Source organism: Bos mutus, chromosome 15 (assembly GCF_027580195.1).
Source record: "Bos mutus isolate GX-2022 chromosome 15, NWIPB_WYAK_1.1, whole genome shotgun sequence".
NCBI classification, from domain to species: domain Eukaryota; kingdom Metazoa; phylum Chordata; class Mammalia; order Artiodactyla; family Bovidae; genus Bos; species Bos mutus.
In genome coordinates, this window is record NC_091631.1 from 59080322 (window position 1) to 59100525 (window position 20204).

Here is a 20204-nt window from a genome sequence, read left to right on the forward strand (position 1 = left end):
ACTTCCTATTCAGATCCATTTTTAAATTAGCCTACTTTATTGAATTGTAACAGTTCTTTAAATATTCTGGATACAAGCCCCTTATCAGATATATGATTTGCAAAAATGTCCTCCGATTCTGTGGGCTTTCTTTTCAGTTTCTTAATAATGTCCTTTGAAGCACAGAAATTTTAACCTTGATGGTGTTCAATTTAATTTTTGTTGTTGTTTGTGCTTTTGGGGTCATATCTAAGAAACCATTACCTAGTCCATGGTCACAGCTATTTATTCCTATGTTTTCTTCTAGCATTTTTTATAGCTTCAGCTCTTTTAGATTGTTGATCCATTTTGAGTTAATCTTTGTATATGGTATAAGATATGAATCCAACTTCATTCTTTTGCATGTATATCCAGTTGTCCCAGCACCATTTGTTGGCAAATGATTAATTTTTATAATACAACAGATGTTTACCATGAAACTCCATGATGATGTAAATGTCAGTGAAAGTTGCTCATTCATATCCATTCTTTGTGACCCCATAGACTATACAGTCCATGGAATTCTCCAGGCCAGAATATTGGAGTGGGTAGCCTTTCCCTTCTCCAGGGGATCTTCCCAACCCAGGGATCGAACCCAGGTCTTCCGCATTGTGGGTGGATTCTTTACCAGCTGAGCCACCAAGGAAGCCCAAGAATACTGGAGGGGGTAGCCTAACCCTTCTCCCGGGGAACTTCCCAATCAGGAATTGAACTGGAATCCCCTGCTTTGCAGGCGGATTCTTTACCAACTGAGCTATCAGGGAAGCCCAATGTAAATGTCAACACTGTGTCAAAAGCTGTAGTTTGCAATGCACGAGGATGACTCTCACCATCCGGTTCCATAGCAGATGCTTACATTTCCTTAGTGACAGTGTTCCAACAGAACCCTTTAAGTAAGTCTGTTTGCCTTTCTGTGTGTGCATGTTGGAAACAGTAGCATAGATGTGGAGAATGAGTACATTTTAAAATTCACTGAAAACCTTCATTTATTAAGTATATAGTTTGTACCAGGTATTATACTAGGCTCTAGTAATACAAGGATAGGCCTGCCACAGAGAAGAATTTCAGTAATTGTTGAAAGATAGGATAAAGTTTGAAAAGATGGGAGAACGTTTGGACATAGCCCTTGCTCTCAAGAAAGAGATAGACAATTATGTGAAATGCTTTAACTGAGGCATAACTATAAAGTTAGTTAGGAACACAGGAATTCAACATTTAGTTCATCTAACCAATTAAAAAAAGAATTGAAGTGGAAAGCACCTTCCAGATTAGCTGGTAATGTTGCTATAGTTTTGTATTATTATTGAAACATAAAAGAATAATTATAGGCATTTGCTTTTTATCTTCATTTTCCTCTATTCATTTATTCTTTGGCAGAATAGGTTTTTTGCCTCTAATACTGAATATAGCTGCAGAGGGGGCAGCTTAGGAAACCAAAGATTTAATTTCTGTCTAGTGTTCATGTTAGAGAAGGCAATGGCACCCCACTCCAGTACTCTTGCCTGGAAAATCCCATGGACGGAGGAGCCTGTTAGGCTGCAGTCCATGGGATCGCTAAGAGTCGGACACGACTGAGCGACTTCACTTTCACTTTTCACTTTCATGCATTGGAGGAGGAAATGGCAACCCACTCCAGTGTTCTTGCCTGGAGAATCCCAAGGACAGTGGGGCCTAGTGAGCTGCCATCTCTGGGGTCGCACAGAGTCGGACACAACTGAGGTGACTTAGCAGCAGCAACAGCAGTGTTCATGTTATACTTTCCTAATAAATGGCTACTAGTATAAAGATCAGGGAAGGCAATGGCACCCCACTCCAGTACTCTTGCCTGGAAAATCCCATGGATGGAGAAGCCTGGTGGGCTGCGGTCCATGGGGTCGCTAAGAGTCAGACACGACTGAGCGACTTCACTTTCACTTTTCACTTTCATGCATTGGAGAAGGAAATGGCAACCCACTCCAGTGTTCTTGCCTGGAGAATCCCAGGGACAGGGAGCCTGGTGGGCTGCTGTCTATGGGGTCGCACAGAGTCAGACATGACTGAAGCAACTTAGCAGCAGCAGCAGCAGCAGCAGTTTTTAAAGATGTCAGTTTTTAAAATTTAATCACAATTCCCTTTTACAACTCTGTCCAAGCCTCTCCTCATTGTTCCCATTTGCTAGCAGAGGAGTAAATAAATCCTACTTTATAATTTGTTTTTCAGCTTATATAAAAGTCTTGTTTAGTTTTTTGGGGTTTCTTAAGCCTTGGCTTAATTAATTGGTACAAAGTCAAGAAAATCACTTCTAAAAGATTAATGCAGTTGATTTTTTGCCTAATGTTTATCAATTTACAAGATTATCTTTTAAAAACTACTCAGTTTCAGAATGGCATCTAATATTTGTGAGGTAATCTCAATATAGATATCAAGCATTTGGGCATTCTGAAAAGCCACACGGTGGATTGTGATTTTAACCTCACAAAGAAAACATACACTGTTTTAAACCTATCTGCTCATTTCCTGTGAGGCAAAGTATCGTAGTTTTCTGTCACTGAGCAACTGGGAAATTTGTTGGTGCTGATATGACCATAGCTTCAACCTGTCCTGACAAGTTTGTATTATTATAGATTTAGAAAGGAATCAGTAGTCTCCTTCTATTTTTGTGTCTTTTATTTCACAGTTGTTAATAAACCAAAAAAATCTAAGTCTTTATTGCCTGAGAACAGATTCTTTGCCAGATGAGTAGATTTTTTTTGAAGTCACCATTGGTTCTTTATTTTGCTACACTTTTGAGCAAAAAAAAAAAAAAGTGTACTTTGAATTAATTAATACCTAGATTCCCATTATATTGACAACTCTTAAGACTTTTTATTACTTAGAGAAGTGAATCCTATGAATTCTAAATTCATTGTGTATATAACGTTTATTTTCTTGCATATCCAGGGTGAATCTTTGGTAGACATTTACCATGAGAATATCAGAAATAGAAGTCACCTAAGAGACTATGTAGTCCAAATTTTCTCACTTTCTGTATAAGGAAATGGAGACCCAGAGGAGTGTGTGAATTACCTTAGGCTGCGTATCTGATTAGTAGTGAAGTGAGTCTCAGTACAAACAATAGGACTTCAAATATTATTTTGCCTGTAGTTTGACTGCAATATCTGAATATGAGTCCACCAAATGAGGTAGATTCACCCCACATTTGATTTGTCACACATCTACCAATTTATAACTAAGAAAAGTGAAAGTCGCTCAGTTGAGTCCGACTCCTTGCGACCCCATGGACTGTGCAGTCCATGGAATCCTCCAGACCACAATACTGGAGAGTAGCCATTCCCTTCTCCAGGTTCTTCCCAACCCAGGGATCGAACCCAGGTCTCCTGCATTGCAGGCGGATTCTTCACCAGCTGAGCCACCAGGGAAGCCCATAACTAAGAAAACAGTCTAATTACTGCATACAAATAGGTACAAATAGTCTGCTATATTAGACCTCTATGAAAAACTATTTTAAAAGCATCTTTACAAAGAAAATTGTCACTCTTCTTTAATTATCCATGCTCATGTTTAATAGCCATCACTCAGAAATATTTCTTTATATCAAAAAGTTTCGAATCTGGAGTCCATGGATCCCTAAAGAATCCATATTAGGGGTTTCTGAACCCCTTGAAGTTAGTGCATGATTTCTTTCACAGCTTTTATAAATTTCTTGATAAACCCACTGCCCAGGATCAACCTGGATTCTCAGTCTACAGTATAGCCACATTTCTTTTCACCTTATCTTCTTTGGAAGACACTTGGTATCCTCTGTATAATAACTCTGCATTACCTTGGAGACTTACTGTTTCCAAATGAAGAATCATTTTAACTTGTCAGATCATTTTAACTTAAATTTCTTTCTTTTTTCCACATTTTAAATCATTTTTATGGCTGTCTTTTGAATCCTTTCCAAATTGTTTGTAAGCTTGAAAGCCAAGGAGCTCAGAATTAGAAATCATATGTTAATGAAGATCTTGTTTAGGCACTTGGATCTGCTGAAAGTGGTGTCAGAGGATTAGGAGCAGCAGAAGGAAGACTGCTGAGATAGGTGCAGGAATGTCACCCCTCCACACACCCCCCAGCCCCTCACTCAGAAAGGCTAGGCAGAAACTCAAGGTCAAAACAGACCAAGGGTAAGGGGCCCAGGTCAAGCTTAAAGGATTGGGCGTATTTCAGAGTTCAAAGCATAGTACCTAGATCCTGAATAAAAGGATTCAAATTCCAGAAAAGAAATAGGAATCAAATCTAGACCTGAAGGTGAAACAGAATCCTGCAGAAAATCTACATAGTAAGGAACCATCACCTTTCTAAGTAACGTCAACCCAATCTTCCAGAATTGAGACTCTTCATATGGGAACAGCCCACTGGTAATACTTGTCTCCCAGACTTCCCTTCACCCTGCAACCTCTACATTTACACTGGCCTCAGAGTGCTAGATTCCTGAGAGTTGTGTCCCCAGGAGATGTGACCAGTGGAAACAGTTAAGATACAGCTTACAAGCTATAACATATAAAATAGTTTATCAAAATCATTGGGGTTCAGAGGGATTATGGATTCTTCTGGGAATCTGATGAAAACTGTGGGCTTTCTCTTCAGAAGGAGGGCACCACATATATATCATGTTAAAAACTTTATGCAATTTAACCTGCCCTGAGACTGATTCAGTCTCCTGATTGATAAGTATGGTATTCTGTATTTCTTACCCGTTTGTTTCCTGTTCTTTATTAATGTTTTATACGATTGTTTCAGTTGTCTGAGCTATACCGAGGAGATAAGGGCATTTTGTCTTCACATGTAAGCCAAAGGATTAATGGAGGGAACAGCAACATTGAGGCCATGACCCTGCTGACAGCAGTGATTTGGGAGAGATCTGTGGGGGCATGGTGAATTGAGGGGGAAAGAATTATGCCAAAGAAGTCTAGTGTCCCCTTGTCATGGGATGATTTCTCTTCTCTTCCTTGGGATGATCTACATTTTATTAATTAAGAAGCTGTTCCTTTGTGAATCATGTAATGAGACGCTGAGCTACTTGGTTTTTGTTATTTTTTTTTTTTTAAATTTTATTTTATTTTTAAACTTTACATAATTGTATTAGTTTTGCCAAACATCAAAATGAACCCACCACAGGTATACATGTGTTCCCCATCCTGAACCCTCCTCCCTCCTCCCTCCCCATACCATCCCTCTGGGTCGTCCCAGTGCACTAGCCCCAAGCATCCAGTATCGCATCGAACCTGGACTGGCAACTCGTTTCTTACATGATATTTACATGTTACAATGTCATTCTCCCAAATCTTCCCACCCTCTCCTCTCCCACAGAGTCCATAAGACTGTTCTATACATCAGTGTCTCTTTTGCTGTCTCATACACAGGGTTATTGTTACCATCTTTCTAAATTCCATATATATGCGTTAGAATACTGTATTTATGTTTTTCCTTCTGGCTTACTTCACTCTGTATAATAGGCTCCAGTTTCATCCACCTCATTAGAACTGATTCAAATGTATTCTTTTTAATGGCTGAGTAATACTCCATTGTGTATATGTACCACAGCTTTCTTATCCATTCATCTGCTGATGGACATCTAGGTTGCTTCCATGTCTTGGCTATTATAAACAGTGCTGCGATGAACATTGGGGTACACGTGTCTCTTTCCCTTCTGGTTTCCTCAGTGTGTATGCCCAGCAGTGGGGTTGCTGGATCATAAGGCAGTTCTATTTCCAGTTTTTAAGGAATCTCCACACTGTTCTCCATAGTGGCTGTACTAGTTTGCATTCCCACCAACAGTGTAAGAGGGTTCCCTTTTCCACACCCTCTCCAGCATTTATTATTTGTAGACTTTTGGATCGCAGCCATTCTGACTGGTGTGAAATGGTACCTCATAGTGGTTTTGATTTGCATTTCTCTGATAATGAGTGATGTTGAGCATCTTTTCATGTGTTTGTTAGCCATCTGTATGTCTTTTTTGGAGAAATGTCTATTTAGTTCTTTTGGCCCATTTTTTGATTGGGTCGTTTATTTTTCTGGAGTTGAGCTGTAGGAGTTGCTTGTATATTTTTGAGATTAGTTGTTTGTCGGTTGTTTCATTTGCTATTATTTTCTCCCATTCTGAAGGCTGTCTTTTCACCTTGCTAATAGTTTCCTTTGATGTGCAGAAGCTTTTAAGGTTAATTAGGTCCCATTTGTTTATTTTTGCTTTTATTTCCAATATTCTGGGAGGTGGGTCATAGAGGATCCTGCTGTGATGTATGTCGGAGAGTGTTTTGCCTATGTTCTCTCTAGAGTTTTATAGTTTCTGGTCTTACGTTTAGATCTTTAATCCATTTTGAGTTTATTTTTTTGTGTATGGTGTTAGAAAGTGGTCCAGTTTCATTCTTTTTACAAGTGGTTGACCAGATTTCCCAGCACCACTTGTTAAAGAGATTGTCTTTAATCCATTGTATATTCTTGCCTCCTTTGTCAAAGATAAGGTGTCCATATGTGCGTGGATTTATCTCTGGGCTTTCTATTTTATTCCATTGATCAATATTTCTGTCTTTGTGCCAGTACCATACTGTCTTGATAACTGTGGCTTTGTAGTAGAGCCTGAAGTCAGGTAGGTTGATTCCTCCAGTTCCATTCTTCTTTCTCAAGATCGCTTTGGCTATTCGAGGTTTTTTGTATTTCCATACAAATTGTGAAATTATTTGTTCTAGCTCTGTGAAGAATACTGTTGGTAGCTTGATAGGGATTATGTTGAATCTATAAATTGCTTTGGGTAGTATACTCATTTTCACTATATTGATTCTTCCAATCCATGAACATGGTATATTTCTCCATCTATTAGTGTCCTTTGATTTCTTTCACCAGTGTTTTATAGTTTTCTATATATAGGTCTTTAGTTTCTTTAGGTAGATATATTCCTAAGTATTTTATTCTTTCTGTTGCAAATGGTGAATGGAATTGTTTCCTTAATTTCTCTTTCTGTTTTCTCATTATTAGTGTATAGGAATGCAAGGGATTTCTGTGTGTTGATTTTATATCCTGCAACTTTACTGTAGTCATTGATTATTTCTAGTAATTTTCTGGTGGACTCTTTAGGTTTTCTATGTAGAGGATCATGTCATCTGCAAATAGTGAGAGTTTTACTTCTTCTTTTCCAATTTGATTCTTTTATTTTTTTTTCTGCTCTGATTGCTGTGGCCAAAACTTCCAAAACTATGTTGAATAGTAATGGTGAAAGTGGGCACCCTTGTCTTGTTCCTGACTTTAGAGGAAATGCTTTCAATTTTTCACCATTGAGGATAATGTTTGCAGTGGGTTTGTCATATATAGCTTTTATTATGTTGAGGTATGTTCCTTCTATTCCTGCTTTCTGGAGAGTTTTTATCATAAATGGATGTTGAATTTTGTCAAAGGCTTTCTCTGCATCTATTGAGATAATCATATGGTTTTTATTTTTCAATTTGTTAATGTGGTGTATTACATTGATTGATTTATGGATATTGAAGAATCCTTGCATCCCTGGGATAAAGCCCACTTGATCATGGTGTATGATCTTTTAATGTGTTGTTGATTCTGATTGCTAGAATTTTGTTAAGGATTTTTGCATCTATGTTCATCAGTGATATTGGCCTGTAGTTTTTTTTTGTGGGATCTTTGTCAGGTTTTGGTATTAGGTGATGGTGGCCTCATAGAATGAGTTTGGAAGTTTACCTTCCTCTGCAATTTTCTGGAAGAGTTTGAGCAGGATAGGTGTTAGCTCTTTCTAAATTTTTGGTAGAATTCAGCTGTGAAGCCGTCTGGACCGGGCTTTTGTTTGCTGGAAGATTTTTGATTACAGTTTCAATTTCCATGCTTGTGATGGGTCTGTTAAGATTTTCTATTTCTTCCTGGTCCAGTTTTGGAAAGTTGTACTTTTCTAAGAATTTGTCCATTTCTTCCACGTTGTCCATTTTATTGGCATATAATTGTTGATAGTAGTCTCTTATGATCCTTTGTATTTCTGTGTTGTCTGTTGTGATCTCTCCATTTTCGTTTCTAATTTTATTGATTTGATTTTTCTCCCTTTGTTTTTGATGAGTCTGGCTAATGGTTTGTCAATTTTATTTATCCTTTCAAAGAACCAGCTTTTGGTTTTGTTGATTTTTGCTATGGTCTCTTTTGTTTCTTTTGCATTTATTTCTGCTCTAATTTTTAAGATTTCTTTCCTTCTACTAACCCTGGGGTTCTTCATTTCTTCCTTTTCTAGTTGCTTTAGGTGTAGAGTTAGGTTATTTATTTGACTTTTTTCTTGTTTCTTGAGGTGTGCCTGTATTGCTATGAACTTTCCCCTTAGGACTGCTTTTTTACTGTGTCCCACAGGTTTTGGGTTGTTGTGTTTTCATTTTCATTCGTTTCTATGCAAATTTTGATTTCTTTTGATTTCTTCTGTGATTTGTTGGTTATTCAGCAGCGTGTTGTTCAGCCTCCATATGTTGGAATTTTTAATAGTTTTTCTCCTGTAATTGAGATCTAATCTTACTGCATTGTGGTCAGAAAAAATGCTTGAATGATTTCTATTTTTTGAATTTACCAAGGCTAGCTTTTATGGCCCAGGATGTGATCTATCCTGGAGAAGGTTCCATGTGCGCTTGAGAAAAAGGTGAAATTCATTGTTTTGGGATGAAATGACCTATAGATATCAATTAGGTCTAACTGGTCTATTGTATCATTTAAAGTTTGTGTTTCCTTGTTAATTTTCTGTTTAGTTGATCTATCCATAGGTGTAAGTGGGGTATTAAAGTCTCCCACTATTATTGTGTTATTGTTAATTTCTCCTTTCATACTTGTTAGCATTTGTCTTACGTACTGTGGTGCTCCTGTGTTGGGTGCATATATATTTATAATTGTTATATCTTCTTCTTGGATTGATCCTTTGATCATTATGTAGTGACCTTCTTTGTCTCTTTTCACAGCCTTTGTTTTAAAGTCTATTTTATCTGATATGAGTATTGCTACTCCTGCTTTCTTTTGTCCCTATTTGCATGGAAAATCTTTTTCCAGCCCTTCACTTTCAGTCTGTATGTGTCCCCTGTTTTGAGGTGGGTCTCTTGTAGACAACATATGTAGGGTCTTGTTTTTGTATCCATTCAGCCAGTCTTTGTCTTTTTGTTTGGGCATTCAACCCAATTTAAGGTAATTACTGATAAGTATGTTCCGTTGCCATTTACTTTATTGTTTTGGGTTGAGTTTATACACCGTTTTTGTGTTTCCTGTCTAGAGAATATCCTTTAGTATTTGTTTGAGAGCTGGTTTGGTGGTGCAGAATTCTCTCAGCTTTTGCTTGTCTGAAAAGCTTTTGATTTCTCCTTCATACTTGAATGAGATCCTTGCTGGGTACAATAATCTGGGCTGTAGGTTATTTTCTTTCATCATTTTAAGTATGTCTTGCCATTCCCTCCTGGCTTGAAGAGTTTCTATTGAAAGATCAGCTGTTATCCTTATGGGAATTCCCTTGTGTGTTATTTGTTGTTTTTCCCTTGCTGCTTTTAATATTTGTTCTTTTGTGTTTGATCTTTGTTAATTTGATTAATATGTGTCTTTGGGGTGTTTCTCCTTGGGTTTATCCTGTTTGGTACTCTCTGGGTTTCTTGGACTTGGGTGATTATTTCCTTCCCCATTTTAGGAAGTTTTCCACTATTATCTCCTCAAGTATTTTCTCATGGTCTTTCTTTTTGTCTTCTTCTTCTGGAACCCTATGATTGAATGTTGTAGCGTTTAATATTGTCCTGGAGGTCTCTGAGATTGTCCTCATTTCTTTTAATTCGTTTTTTTTATCCTCTCTGATTCATTTATTTCTACCATTCTATCTTCAATTAATTCACTAATCCTGTCTTCTGCCTCTGTTATTCTACTATTTGTTGCCTCCAGAGTGTTTTTTTTAATTTCACTTATTGCATTATTCATTATATATTGACTCTTTTTATTTCTTCTAGGTCCTTGTTAAACCTTTCTTGCATCTTCTCAATCCTTGTCTCCAGGCTATTTATCTGTGATTCCATTTTAGTTTCAAGATTTTGGATCAATTTCACTATCATTATTCGGAATTCTTTATCAGGTAGATTCCCTATCTCTTCCTCTTTTGTTTGGTTTGGTGGGCATTTATCCTGTTCCTTTATCTGCTGAGTATTCCTCTGTCTCTTCATCTTGTTTAAATTGCTGAGTTTGGGGTGTCCTTTCTGTATTCTGGCAGTTTGTGGAGTTCTCTTTATTGTGGTGTTTCCTCGCTGTGTGTGGGTTTGTACAGGTGGCTTGTCAAGGTTTCCTGGTTAGGGAAGCTTGTGTCGGTGTTCTGGTGGGTGGAGCTGTATTTCTTCTCTCTCCTTTCGAAGAGTTGGGTTGCTTTTCTGGGTGCCTGATGTCCTCTGCCGGCATTCAGAAGTTGTTTTGTGGAATTTACTCGACGTTTAAATGCTCTTTTGATGAATTTGTGGGGGAGAAAGTGTTCTCCCCGTCCTACTCCTCCGCCATCTTGGCTCCTCCCCCTATGTGTTTTTTCTTAGAGCAGTACCCAGCCCCAAACATGGCTGGCCTAGGTCTACTCAGGTAGTGGGTGAGACTCCTGGCCAAGAAAGGGTGAGAGGGCAGAGCAGGAGGGATGCTTTGGTAATGCAGCCTGAACTTCATTCATGGCTGTCTGTGACTAGATGGTAAATTTTACACATTTATATCCAGTGGCTCACCCTCGGACTCTTTCTTGAGGTGTTAAATCTATAAGACTGAAAATTTAGAGAGTAATTATCTGGATAACTCAAATTGAATATAACCTCACCACAAAGTTTAGGTCCTGTAGAACACAGTACCAAATTATCCAATTAATCCTATATTTACATACCACTTAGAAAAGAAAAAAAAATCTTTTTTCTAAGTTACAATAAACAAAAAAACTATTTTGAAGAACAGATTCCTAAATGTGTAAATATTTAACTTTAAATGTCTATTGTGTAAATAGTCTCCATCTTGTGTTTGGCAACTTACCTTCTCCCTTTACTTGGTCTTTTCAAATTCTGTCTTTCCCTAAAGCCCAGTTTTGGGGCCGACCCTGCAAATGAGATAGAGCTATCAGCTACTCTGATGCTATTTTGGAGTATAAATTAATCCAGTCCTGTCTTTGGCATGGGGCCTGGCATGTAATAAGCAATAAAACTGCAGTTGATGATAATGGTTGTGATGCTGTTTTCTCAAATACTCTAGTCAATATTTAATCTCCTTATTCTCTGACCATAAGAAATGCTTAACTGCCTATACCACTTTTTAACACTTAACTATCTTGGTTTAGATGTTACCATTTTATTTCCATAATAAGATTGCACACTTTTTGATATGCAGGCATAGGCATACAAAACTTGCTGAGTTGGATTGAAAGTTGTTATTTACTGGCTTTACAAGCCATGTGATCTTCATTGTGTGTCTTTTCCCCTCAACAGAAAATGAAAACATTAGCAGAAAGGAGGAGGAGTGCTCCATCTCTTATCCTGGATAAAGCCCTGCAAAAGCGGCCCAGTACCAAGTAAGTGGGAAGCTTTGTACTACTCATTTGGGACCTGCTGGATTTCTTCTATGTGTATCGTTTATTTGCTTTTTATCAGGACCAGAATTCTCTGTTAAATAATAGAAAGCATGACTTCTGTTCTGAGTTTATTTGATAAGACCTATTCTTTATGAGAAACGTAAAGCCTTTTGAGAGCTGGTGATCTGTTGCTTTAAAATTGATTCAAAAGTGAATCTTACATCCAGTGGTACACAAACATGCATGTTCCACATATTGTAAAAGTTTTATTTTTTGAAACAATTAGAAATCAGAATACTAATGATGAGTTATTTTAACCACTGTACATGTTTGGTTATGCATAAACTTTTGCTTACTTTTTATCATAAAGTGATCCCCATGCAAAGGTAAAAGGCAGATTTTTAGCGACTTTAGATATGAATAAAGATAAAGATTAATAAAAGATTGAGTTCTGATTGCTTTTAGACATTATAGGTTAGAGTAATTAGTGATTAATTAGTGAAATTTGAAGTGGAAAAACAGGCTAAATATCTATTGAAATGACCATTTTGCCTACTGAAGCTAAATACTATTTCTATGGCATTGTAAGAGTTTTTCGTAATATGTCAAAATTGGATGGCTTTTCAGTCACTAATTTATTCAATAATTTTTAATGGCATTTTAATTCAGAGCCTTTTTATGTTCAAAGGAATGCAGCAATGCTTTTCCACTAATACGTGAATCCTTTTATGTAAGGTGTGGTCTTTACCACATTTTTAAAGGTGAGGATATATCTGATAGTTCTATGAATGGTGTACTGATTTAACATGAAATCTATGTGAAGGCATTGCATTTTTTTCATTTTTTAAATTTATTTATTTTTAATTGAAGGATAATTGCTTTACAGAATTTTGTTGTTTTCTGTCAAACATCAACATGAATCAGCCATAGGTATACATATGTCCCCTCCCTCTTGAACCTCCCTCCATCTCCCCTCCCCATCCCACCCCTCTACTTGATACAGAGCCCCTATTTGGGTTCCCTGAAACATACAGCAAATTCCCACTGGCTATATATTTTACATATGATGATGTAAGTTTCCTTGTTACTCTCTGCACACATCTCACCATCTCCTCCCCTCTCTCCATGTCCATAAGTCTGTTCTCTAGGTCTGTTTTCTCCATTGCTGCCTTGCAAATAAATTCATCAGTACTATCTTTCTAGATTCCATATATATTTGTTAGTATACGATATTTATATTTCTCTTTCTGACTTACTTCACTCTGTATTATAGGCTCTAGGTTCATCCACCTCACTTGAACTGACTCGTGTGTTCCTTTTTATGGCTGAATAATATTCCTTTGTGTGTATGTACCACTTACACTCTTTATCCATTCATCTGTTGATGGACATCTAGGTTGCTTCCATGTTCTAGCTATTGTAAATAGTGCTCAAATGAACATTGGGTTACATGTGTCTGTTTCAGTTTTGCTTTCCTCAGGGTATATACCTAAGAGTGGGATTTCTTTGGATAATAGGGTGGTTTTATTCCTAGTTTTTTAAGGAATCTCCATACCATCTTCCATAGTGGCTGTATCAATTTACATTCCCACCAACAGTGCAAGAGTGTTCCCTTTTCTCCACACTCTCTCCAGCATTTATTGTCTGTAGACTTTTTGATGATGGTCATTCCTACCGGTGTGAGGTGATATATCATTGTAGTTTTGATTTGCATTTCTGTAGTAATGAGTGATGTTGAGCATCTTTTCAATGCGTTTGTTAGCCATCTGTATGTCTTCTTTGGAGAAATGTCTATTTAGGTCTTTGTCACACTTTTTGATTGGGTCGTTTGTTTTCCTTGTATTGAGTTATATGAGCTGCTTGTATATTTTGGAAATTCGTCCTTTGTCAGTTCTTTCATTTGCTATTATTTTCTCCCATTCTGAGGGTTGTCTTTTCACCTTGTTTATAGTTTTCTTTCCTGTGCAAAAGCTTTTAAGTTTAATTAGGCCCCACTTGTTTACTTTTGCTTTTTTTTCCCGTTACTCTAGGAGGTGGGTCATAAAGGATCTTGCTTTGATTTATGTCATCAAGTGTTCTGCCTATACTTTCCTCTAAGAGTTTTAAAGTTTCTGGTCTTACATTTGACCATTTGGTCTTCCATTTTGAGTTTATCTTTGTGAATGGTCTTAGGAGGTGTTCTAATTTCATTCTTTTTTATGTAACTACAGTTTCCCCAGCACCACTTATTGAAGAGGCTGTCTTTGCCCCATTCTGTATTTTTGCCTCCTTTGTCAAAAACAAGGTACCCATAGGTTTATGGATTTATTTCTGGGCTTTCTATCTTGTTCCTTTGGTCTATATTTCTGTTTTGTGCCAGTGTCATACTGTCTTGAAGACTGTAGCTTTGTAATATAATCTGAAGTCAGGAAGGTTGATTCCTCCAGCTCCATTCTTTCTCAAGACTGCTTTGGCTATTTGGGGTCTTTTGTGTTTCCATGTGAATTGTGCAATTTTTTGTTCTAGTTCTATGAAAAATGCCATTGGTAATTTGGTAGGGATCACATTGAATCTCTAGATTGCATTTGGTAGTATAGTCATTTTCACAATAGTGATTCTTCCTACCCAGGAACATGGAATATCTCTCCATTTGTTTATGTCATCTTTGATTTCTTTCATCAGTGTCTTATAATTTTCTGTATATAGTTCTTTTGTCCCTTAGGTAGGTTTATTCCTAGATATTTTATTCCTTTTGTTAAAATGGTGAATGGGATTGATTCCTTAATTTATCTTTCTGATTTTTCATTGTTAGTATATAGGAATGCAAGTGATTTCTGTGTATTGATTTTATATCCTGTGACTTTGCTAAATTCACTGATTAGCTCTAGTAATTTTCTGATAATATCTGTAGGGTTTTCTACGTATTGTATCATGTCATCTGTAAACAGAGCTTTACCTTTTCTTTTCTGATCTGGATTTCTTCATTTATTTTTCTTCTCTGATTGCTGTAGCTAGGACTGCCAAAATTATGTTGAATAATACTGGTGAGAGTGGACCCCCTTGTGTTTTTCCTGGTCTTAGGGGGAATGCTTTTAATTTTTCACCATTGAGAAGAATGTTTGCTGTGGGCTTATCATGTATGGCCTTTACTATGTTGAAGTAGGTTCCTTCTGTGCCCATTTTTTGAGGAGTTTTAATCAGAAATGAGTGCTGAATTTTGTCAAAGGCTTTTTCTGCATCTATTGAGATTATCATATGGTTTTTATCTTTCAATTTGTTAATATGGTGTATCAGATTGTTTGATTTGCCTGTGTTGAAGAATTGCATGGCATTTTTTGATGGTCTAAAATAAATTATATAGCCAAATCCCAACAAGTGAAACTTTCAAAATACTTAGCTCAGTCTCCTTTTTTTTTTTTTAATTTGCCGCTCAATCCTGTCTGACTCTTTCCAACCCCTGGACTGTAGCCCACCAGTCTCCTCTGTCCATGGAATTCTCCAGGCAAGAATACTGGAGTGGGTAGCCATTCCCTTCTCCAGGCAATCTTTCTGACCTAGGGATCAAACCCAGGTCTCCCACATTGCAGACAGATCCTTTACTGTGTGAGCTACCAGGGAAGCCCCAGTCTCCTCTTTGTACTCAGCAAGTTGTCAGACTCAAGCAGCATCCCTGGCTGCCCCCAGATGACACACTCTTTAGTCATTGGGTTGATCAGAAAATGTAAATTACTTTCAATAGATGCCTAATCAAAATTTACTTATGAAAATATTCTGCCAATGAATAGTATAGAAATACACTTTTGTGCCATATGAAAATGGCTTTTGGATTGTTTGCAATGTTATATCTTTGGATTGGGGCTTCTCTGATAGCTCAGTTGGTAAAGAATCTGCCTGCAATGCAGGAGACCCCAGTTGGATTCCTGGGTCAGAAAGATCCCCTGGAAAAGGAATAGGCTACCCACTCTAGTATTCTTGGGCTTCTGTTGTGGCTCAGCTGCTAAAGAATCCACCTGCAATGCGGGAGATGTGGGTTCGATCCTTGGGTTGGGAAGATCCCATGGGGAAGGGAAAGGCTACCCACTCCAGTATTCTGACCTGGAGAATTCCATGGACTGTATAGTCCATGGGGTCACAAAGACAGGACTGAGAGACTTTTCACTTTCATCTTTGCATTAGTGGTGGATTAAATAAAGAATGGTTGTATCTTCACAGTTTGACCTTGATTATCTATAAAATTCAAGAGAAATTATTTTTTAGGGGAAATAGAGAGAGAAGGCAGAAATTGTCTTTAATTCTGCTGTATTTTTTTAATTTAAATTTATTTATTTTAATTGGAGGCTCAATACTTTACAATATTATATTGGTTCTGCCACACATCAACATGAATCTGCCATGGGCATACACATGTTCCCCATCCTAAACCCCCCTCCCACGTCCCTCCCCATACCATCTCTCTGGGTCACCCCAGTGTACCAGCCCCAAGGATCCTGTATTGAAACTGGACTGGTGATTCGTTTCTTATATGATATTATACATGTTTCCATGGCATTCCCCCCAATCATCCCACACTCTCCCTCTCCCACAGAGTCCAAAAGACTGTTCTATACATCTGTGTCTCTTTTGCTGTCTTGCATACAGGGTTATCTTTACCATCTTTCTAAATTCTGTATATATGCGATAGTATACTATATTGGTGTTTTTCTTTCTGGCTTACTTCACTCTGTATAATAGGCTCCAGTTTCATCCACCTCATTAGAACTGATTCAAATGTATTCTTTTTAATGGCTGAGTAATACTCCATTGTGTATATGTACCACTGCTTTCTTATCCATTCATCTGCTGATGGACATCTAGGTTGCTTCCATATCCTGGCTATTATAAACAGTGCTGCGATGAACATTGGGGTACACGTGTCTCTTTCAATTCTGGTTTCCTAGGTGTGTATGCTCAGCAGTGGGATTGCTGGATCATAAGGCAGTTCTATTTCCAGTTTTTTAAGGAATCTCCACACTGTTGTCCATAGTGGCTGTACTAGTTTGCATTCCCACCAGCAGTATAAGAGGGTTTTCTCCACACCCTCTCCAGCATTTATTGCTTGTAGACTTTTTGATAGCAGCCATTCTGATTGGCGTGAAATGGTACCTCATTGTAGTTTTGATTTGCATTTCTCTGATAATGAGTGATGTTGAGCATCTTTTCATGTGTTTGTTAGCCATCTGTATGTCTTCTTTGGAGAAATGTCTATTTAGTTCTTTGGCCCATTTTTTGATTGGGTCATTTATTTTTCTGGAGTTGAGCTGTAGGAGTTGCTTGTATATTTTTGAGATTAGGTGTTTGTCAGTTGCTTCATTTGCTATTATTTTCTCCCATTCTGAAGGCTGTCTTTTCACCTTGCTTAGAGTTTCCTTTGTTGTGCAAAAGCTTTTAAGTTTTATTAGGTCCCATTTGTTTATTTTTGGTTTTATTTCCAATATTCTGGGAGGTGGGTCATAGAGGATCCTGCTCTGATTTATGTCAGAGAGTGTTTTGCCTGTGTTCTCCTCTAGGAGTTTTATAGTTTCTGGTCTTATGTGTAGATCTTTAATCCATTTTGAGTTTATTTTTGTGTATGGTGTTAGAAAATGTTCTAGTTGCATTCTTTTACAAGTGTGGTTGACCAGTTTTCCCGCACCACTTGTTAAAGAGATTGTCTTTTCACCATTGTACATTCTTGCCTCCTTTGTCAAAAATAAGGTGTCCATAGGTGCGTGGATTTATCTCTGGGCTTTCTATTTTGTTCCATTGATCTATATTTTGTCTTCGTGCCAGTACCATACTGTCTTGATGGTGGCTTTGTAGTAGAGCCTGAAGTCAGGCAGGCTGATTCCTCCAGTTCCATTCTTCTTTCTCAAGATTGCTTTGGCTATTCGAGATTTTTGTATTTCCATATAAATTGTGAAATTATTTGTTCTAGCTCTGTGAAAAATACCGTTGGTAGCTTGATAGGGATTGCATTGAATCTAGCTTTATTTAACCACTTTTTAAAAAATAAACAGTTTCAGGTAAAATTTTTGTTGGAAGTTCCTGCAATGGACATGTGCTAGGCTTTTCAATTAAAAAATAGCCCTTATTTATGTCAGAGAAGGTTTAGCTCTAAATCAGGGGTCAAATAGTGGCACACCTCCCCTCTAACCCAGGGTGAGAATATACAACAGTATGCATGTGACTCTCTCAATTCACTCCACCCTCTCCTTTCCCCCATGTGTCCAAAGTCTGTTCTCAGTGTCTACGCCACCATTGCTGCCTTGGGTAGCAATGTACCTATTCCCAGGGCAAAGGTTTAGAAGTGCATACAAATGATTAATTGTGTTTACCCTCAGGAATATCTCAGTAGGTAAAGAATCCACTTGTTTTTTTTTTTTTTTTTTTTTTTTTTTAATTTTAATTTAAAAAAAAATTATACATGTGTTCCCCATCCTGAACCCTCCTCCCTCCTCCCTCCCCATACCATCCCTCTGGGTCGTCCCAGTCCACCAGCCCCAAGCATCCAGCATCGTGCATTGAACCTGGACTGGCATCTCGTTTCATACATGACATTTCACATGTTTCAATGCCATTCTCCCAAATCTTCCCACCCTCTCCCTCTCCCACAGAGTCCATAAGCCTGTTCTATACATCAGAGTCTCTTTTGCTGTCTCGTATACAGGGTTATCGTTACCATCTTTCTAAATTCCATATATATGCGTTAGTAAAGAATCCACTTGTAATGCAGGAGACCCTGGTTCAATTCCTGGGTCTGGAAGATCTGCTGGAGAAGGGATAGGCTACCCACTCCAGTATTCTTGGGCTTCCCTTGTAGTTCAGCTGGTAAAGAATCCGCCTGCAATGCGGGAGACCTGGGCTTGATCCCTGGATTGGGAAGATCCCTTGGAGAAGGGAAAGGTTACCCACTCCAGTAATCTGACCAGGAGAATTCCATGGACTGTATAGTCCATGGGGGTCGCAAGGAGTCAGACACGACTGAGTGGCTTTCACTTTAAAGTCAAGCATTGTAAAGCAGTGCTTATAGAAAACAGGAAGCCCAAATTAATCATTTGTATGTACTTCTAAACATTTGTCTATGCAAATGTAATTAAAATTTGTATTTACTTTCTATAATGTTTAAATTCTCACTTTAATATAGATAAATTAGTTCTTTGCATTTTTCAAGTCTTGCATTCTTTTTAAAAGATCAAATCCTATTATAGTAACCATTCAAGAAAGCCTTAGAATTTGTCCTTTATATAATGTACACTCTTGAAAAGTTTTATCAATCAGATTTTACTAATTATTGATGAATTTTCTATTTTAAAGAAACTTTATAGTGAATTGCTTTATAAAATAGATCACTTCTCTTTTCACAGTTGTTAAGAATAACTCAAATTTTCATGACTGGAATTTTGCTTTTCCATGATTTATACCCAGGAAACAAAGAAAATTTCTAAAGTCTATTCTGAGCACATACCTACTTCAAGTAAAATTTTATGCAACGAAATTCTACTACCTAAAAAGAATCTTTACAATCTCTTTGCATGTAACATCATGGGAATTAATCTATAAAATACTGGTATACGTTGTGGGGATAGATAGCAAAGATATTGAGTGTTTTATTTATTAGCATTGTATATTTCTTGAAATAGATAGATCCATCATAGCACTTCATATTTCTTTAAACCTATATTTGATTTTGCTTTTCCAGTATAACATTACTGTTTCTACTGTTTTCTTCTAATTATGGTGTTATTTTAATAATTAATGACTTATAGGTGATAAAGTTTTTATCCAGAGTTAAGCAATAACTCACAGAGGATTTATTGGAATTATTTCACTTAACAGCTGTTGCACCTTAATTTTTTAACTTACTTGTTTTTAATTGGAGGATGATCACTTTACAATATTGTATTGGTTTATGCTGTATATCAGCATGAATCAGCCATAGGTATATGCGTGTTGCCTCCCTCTTGAACCTCCCTCCCACCTCTTACCCCATCCTACCCCTCTGGATTATCACAGAGCACCAGATTTGAGCTCCCTATGTCATACAGTAAATTTCCACTGACTATCTTAATTTTACATATGGTATGGTGTATGTTTGGAGAAGGCAAAGGCACCCCACTCCAGTACTCTTGCCTGGAAAATCCCATGGACGGAGGAGCCTGGTAGGCTGCAGTCCATGAAGTCTCGAAGAGTTGGACAGGACTGAGCGACTTCCCTTTCACTTTTCACTTCCATGCATTGGAGAAGGAAATGGCAACCCACTCCAGTGTTCTTGCCTGGAGAATCCCAGGGACGGGGGAGCCTAGTGGGCTGCCGTCTATGAGGTCGCACAGGGTCGGACAGGACTGAAGCGACTTAGCAGCATGGTATATGTTTCAGTGCTACTCTCTCAGTTCACTCCACCCTCTCCTTTCCCCCATGTGTCCAAAGTCTGTTCTCAATGTCTGCATCACCATTGCTGCCCTGGGATAGGTACATCAGTACCATCTTTCTAGATTCCGTATATGTATATGTGTGTGCATTCCAATAATATATGATTCCAATAATACACAATATTTGTCCTTCTCTTTTGAGTTATTTCACTCTGTATAATAGGCTCTAGGTTCATCCACCTCATTAGAACTGAGCCATGTGCATTCCTTCTTATGGC

At 37.7% G+C, this 20204-nt stretch overlaps 1 protein-coding gene across 1 annotated transcript in view; it reads left to right on the top strand.

Annotated features, from left to right (window-relative positions):
• Positions 1-20204, top strand: part of ARHGAP20 (Rho GTPase activating protein 20) — a 221081-nt gene that overhangs the window by 17217 nt on the left and 183660 nt on the right. The window contains exon 2 of the mRNA XM_070384244.1: positions 11478-11560. Within this exon, the coding sequence (XP_070240345.1) occupies positions 11478-11560 (83 nt within the window). The remainder of the gene's footprint in view (positions 1-11477; positions 11561-20204) is intronic.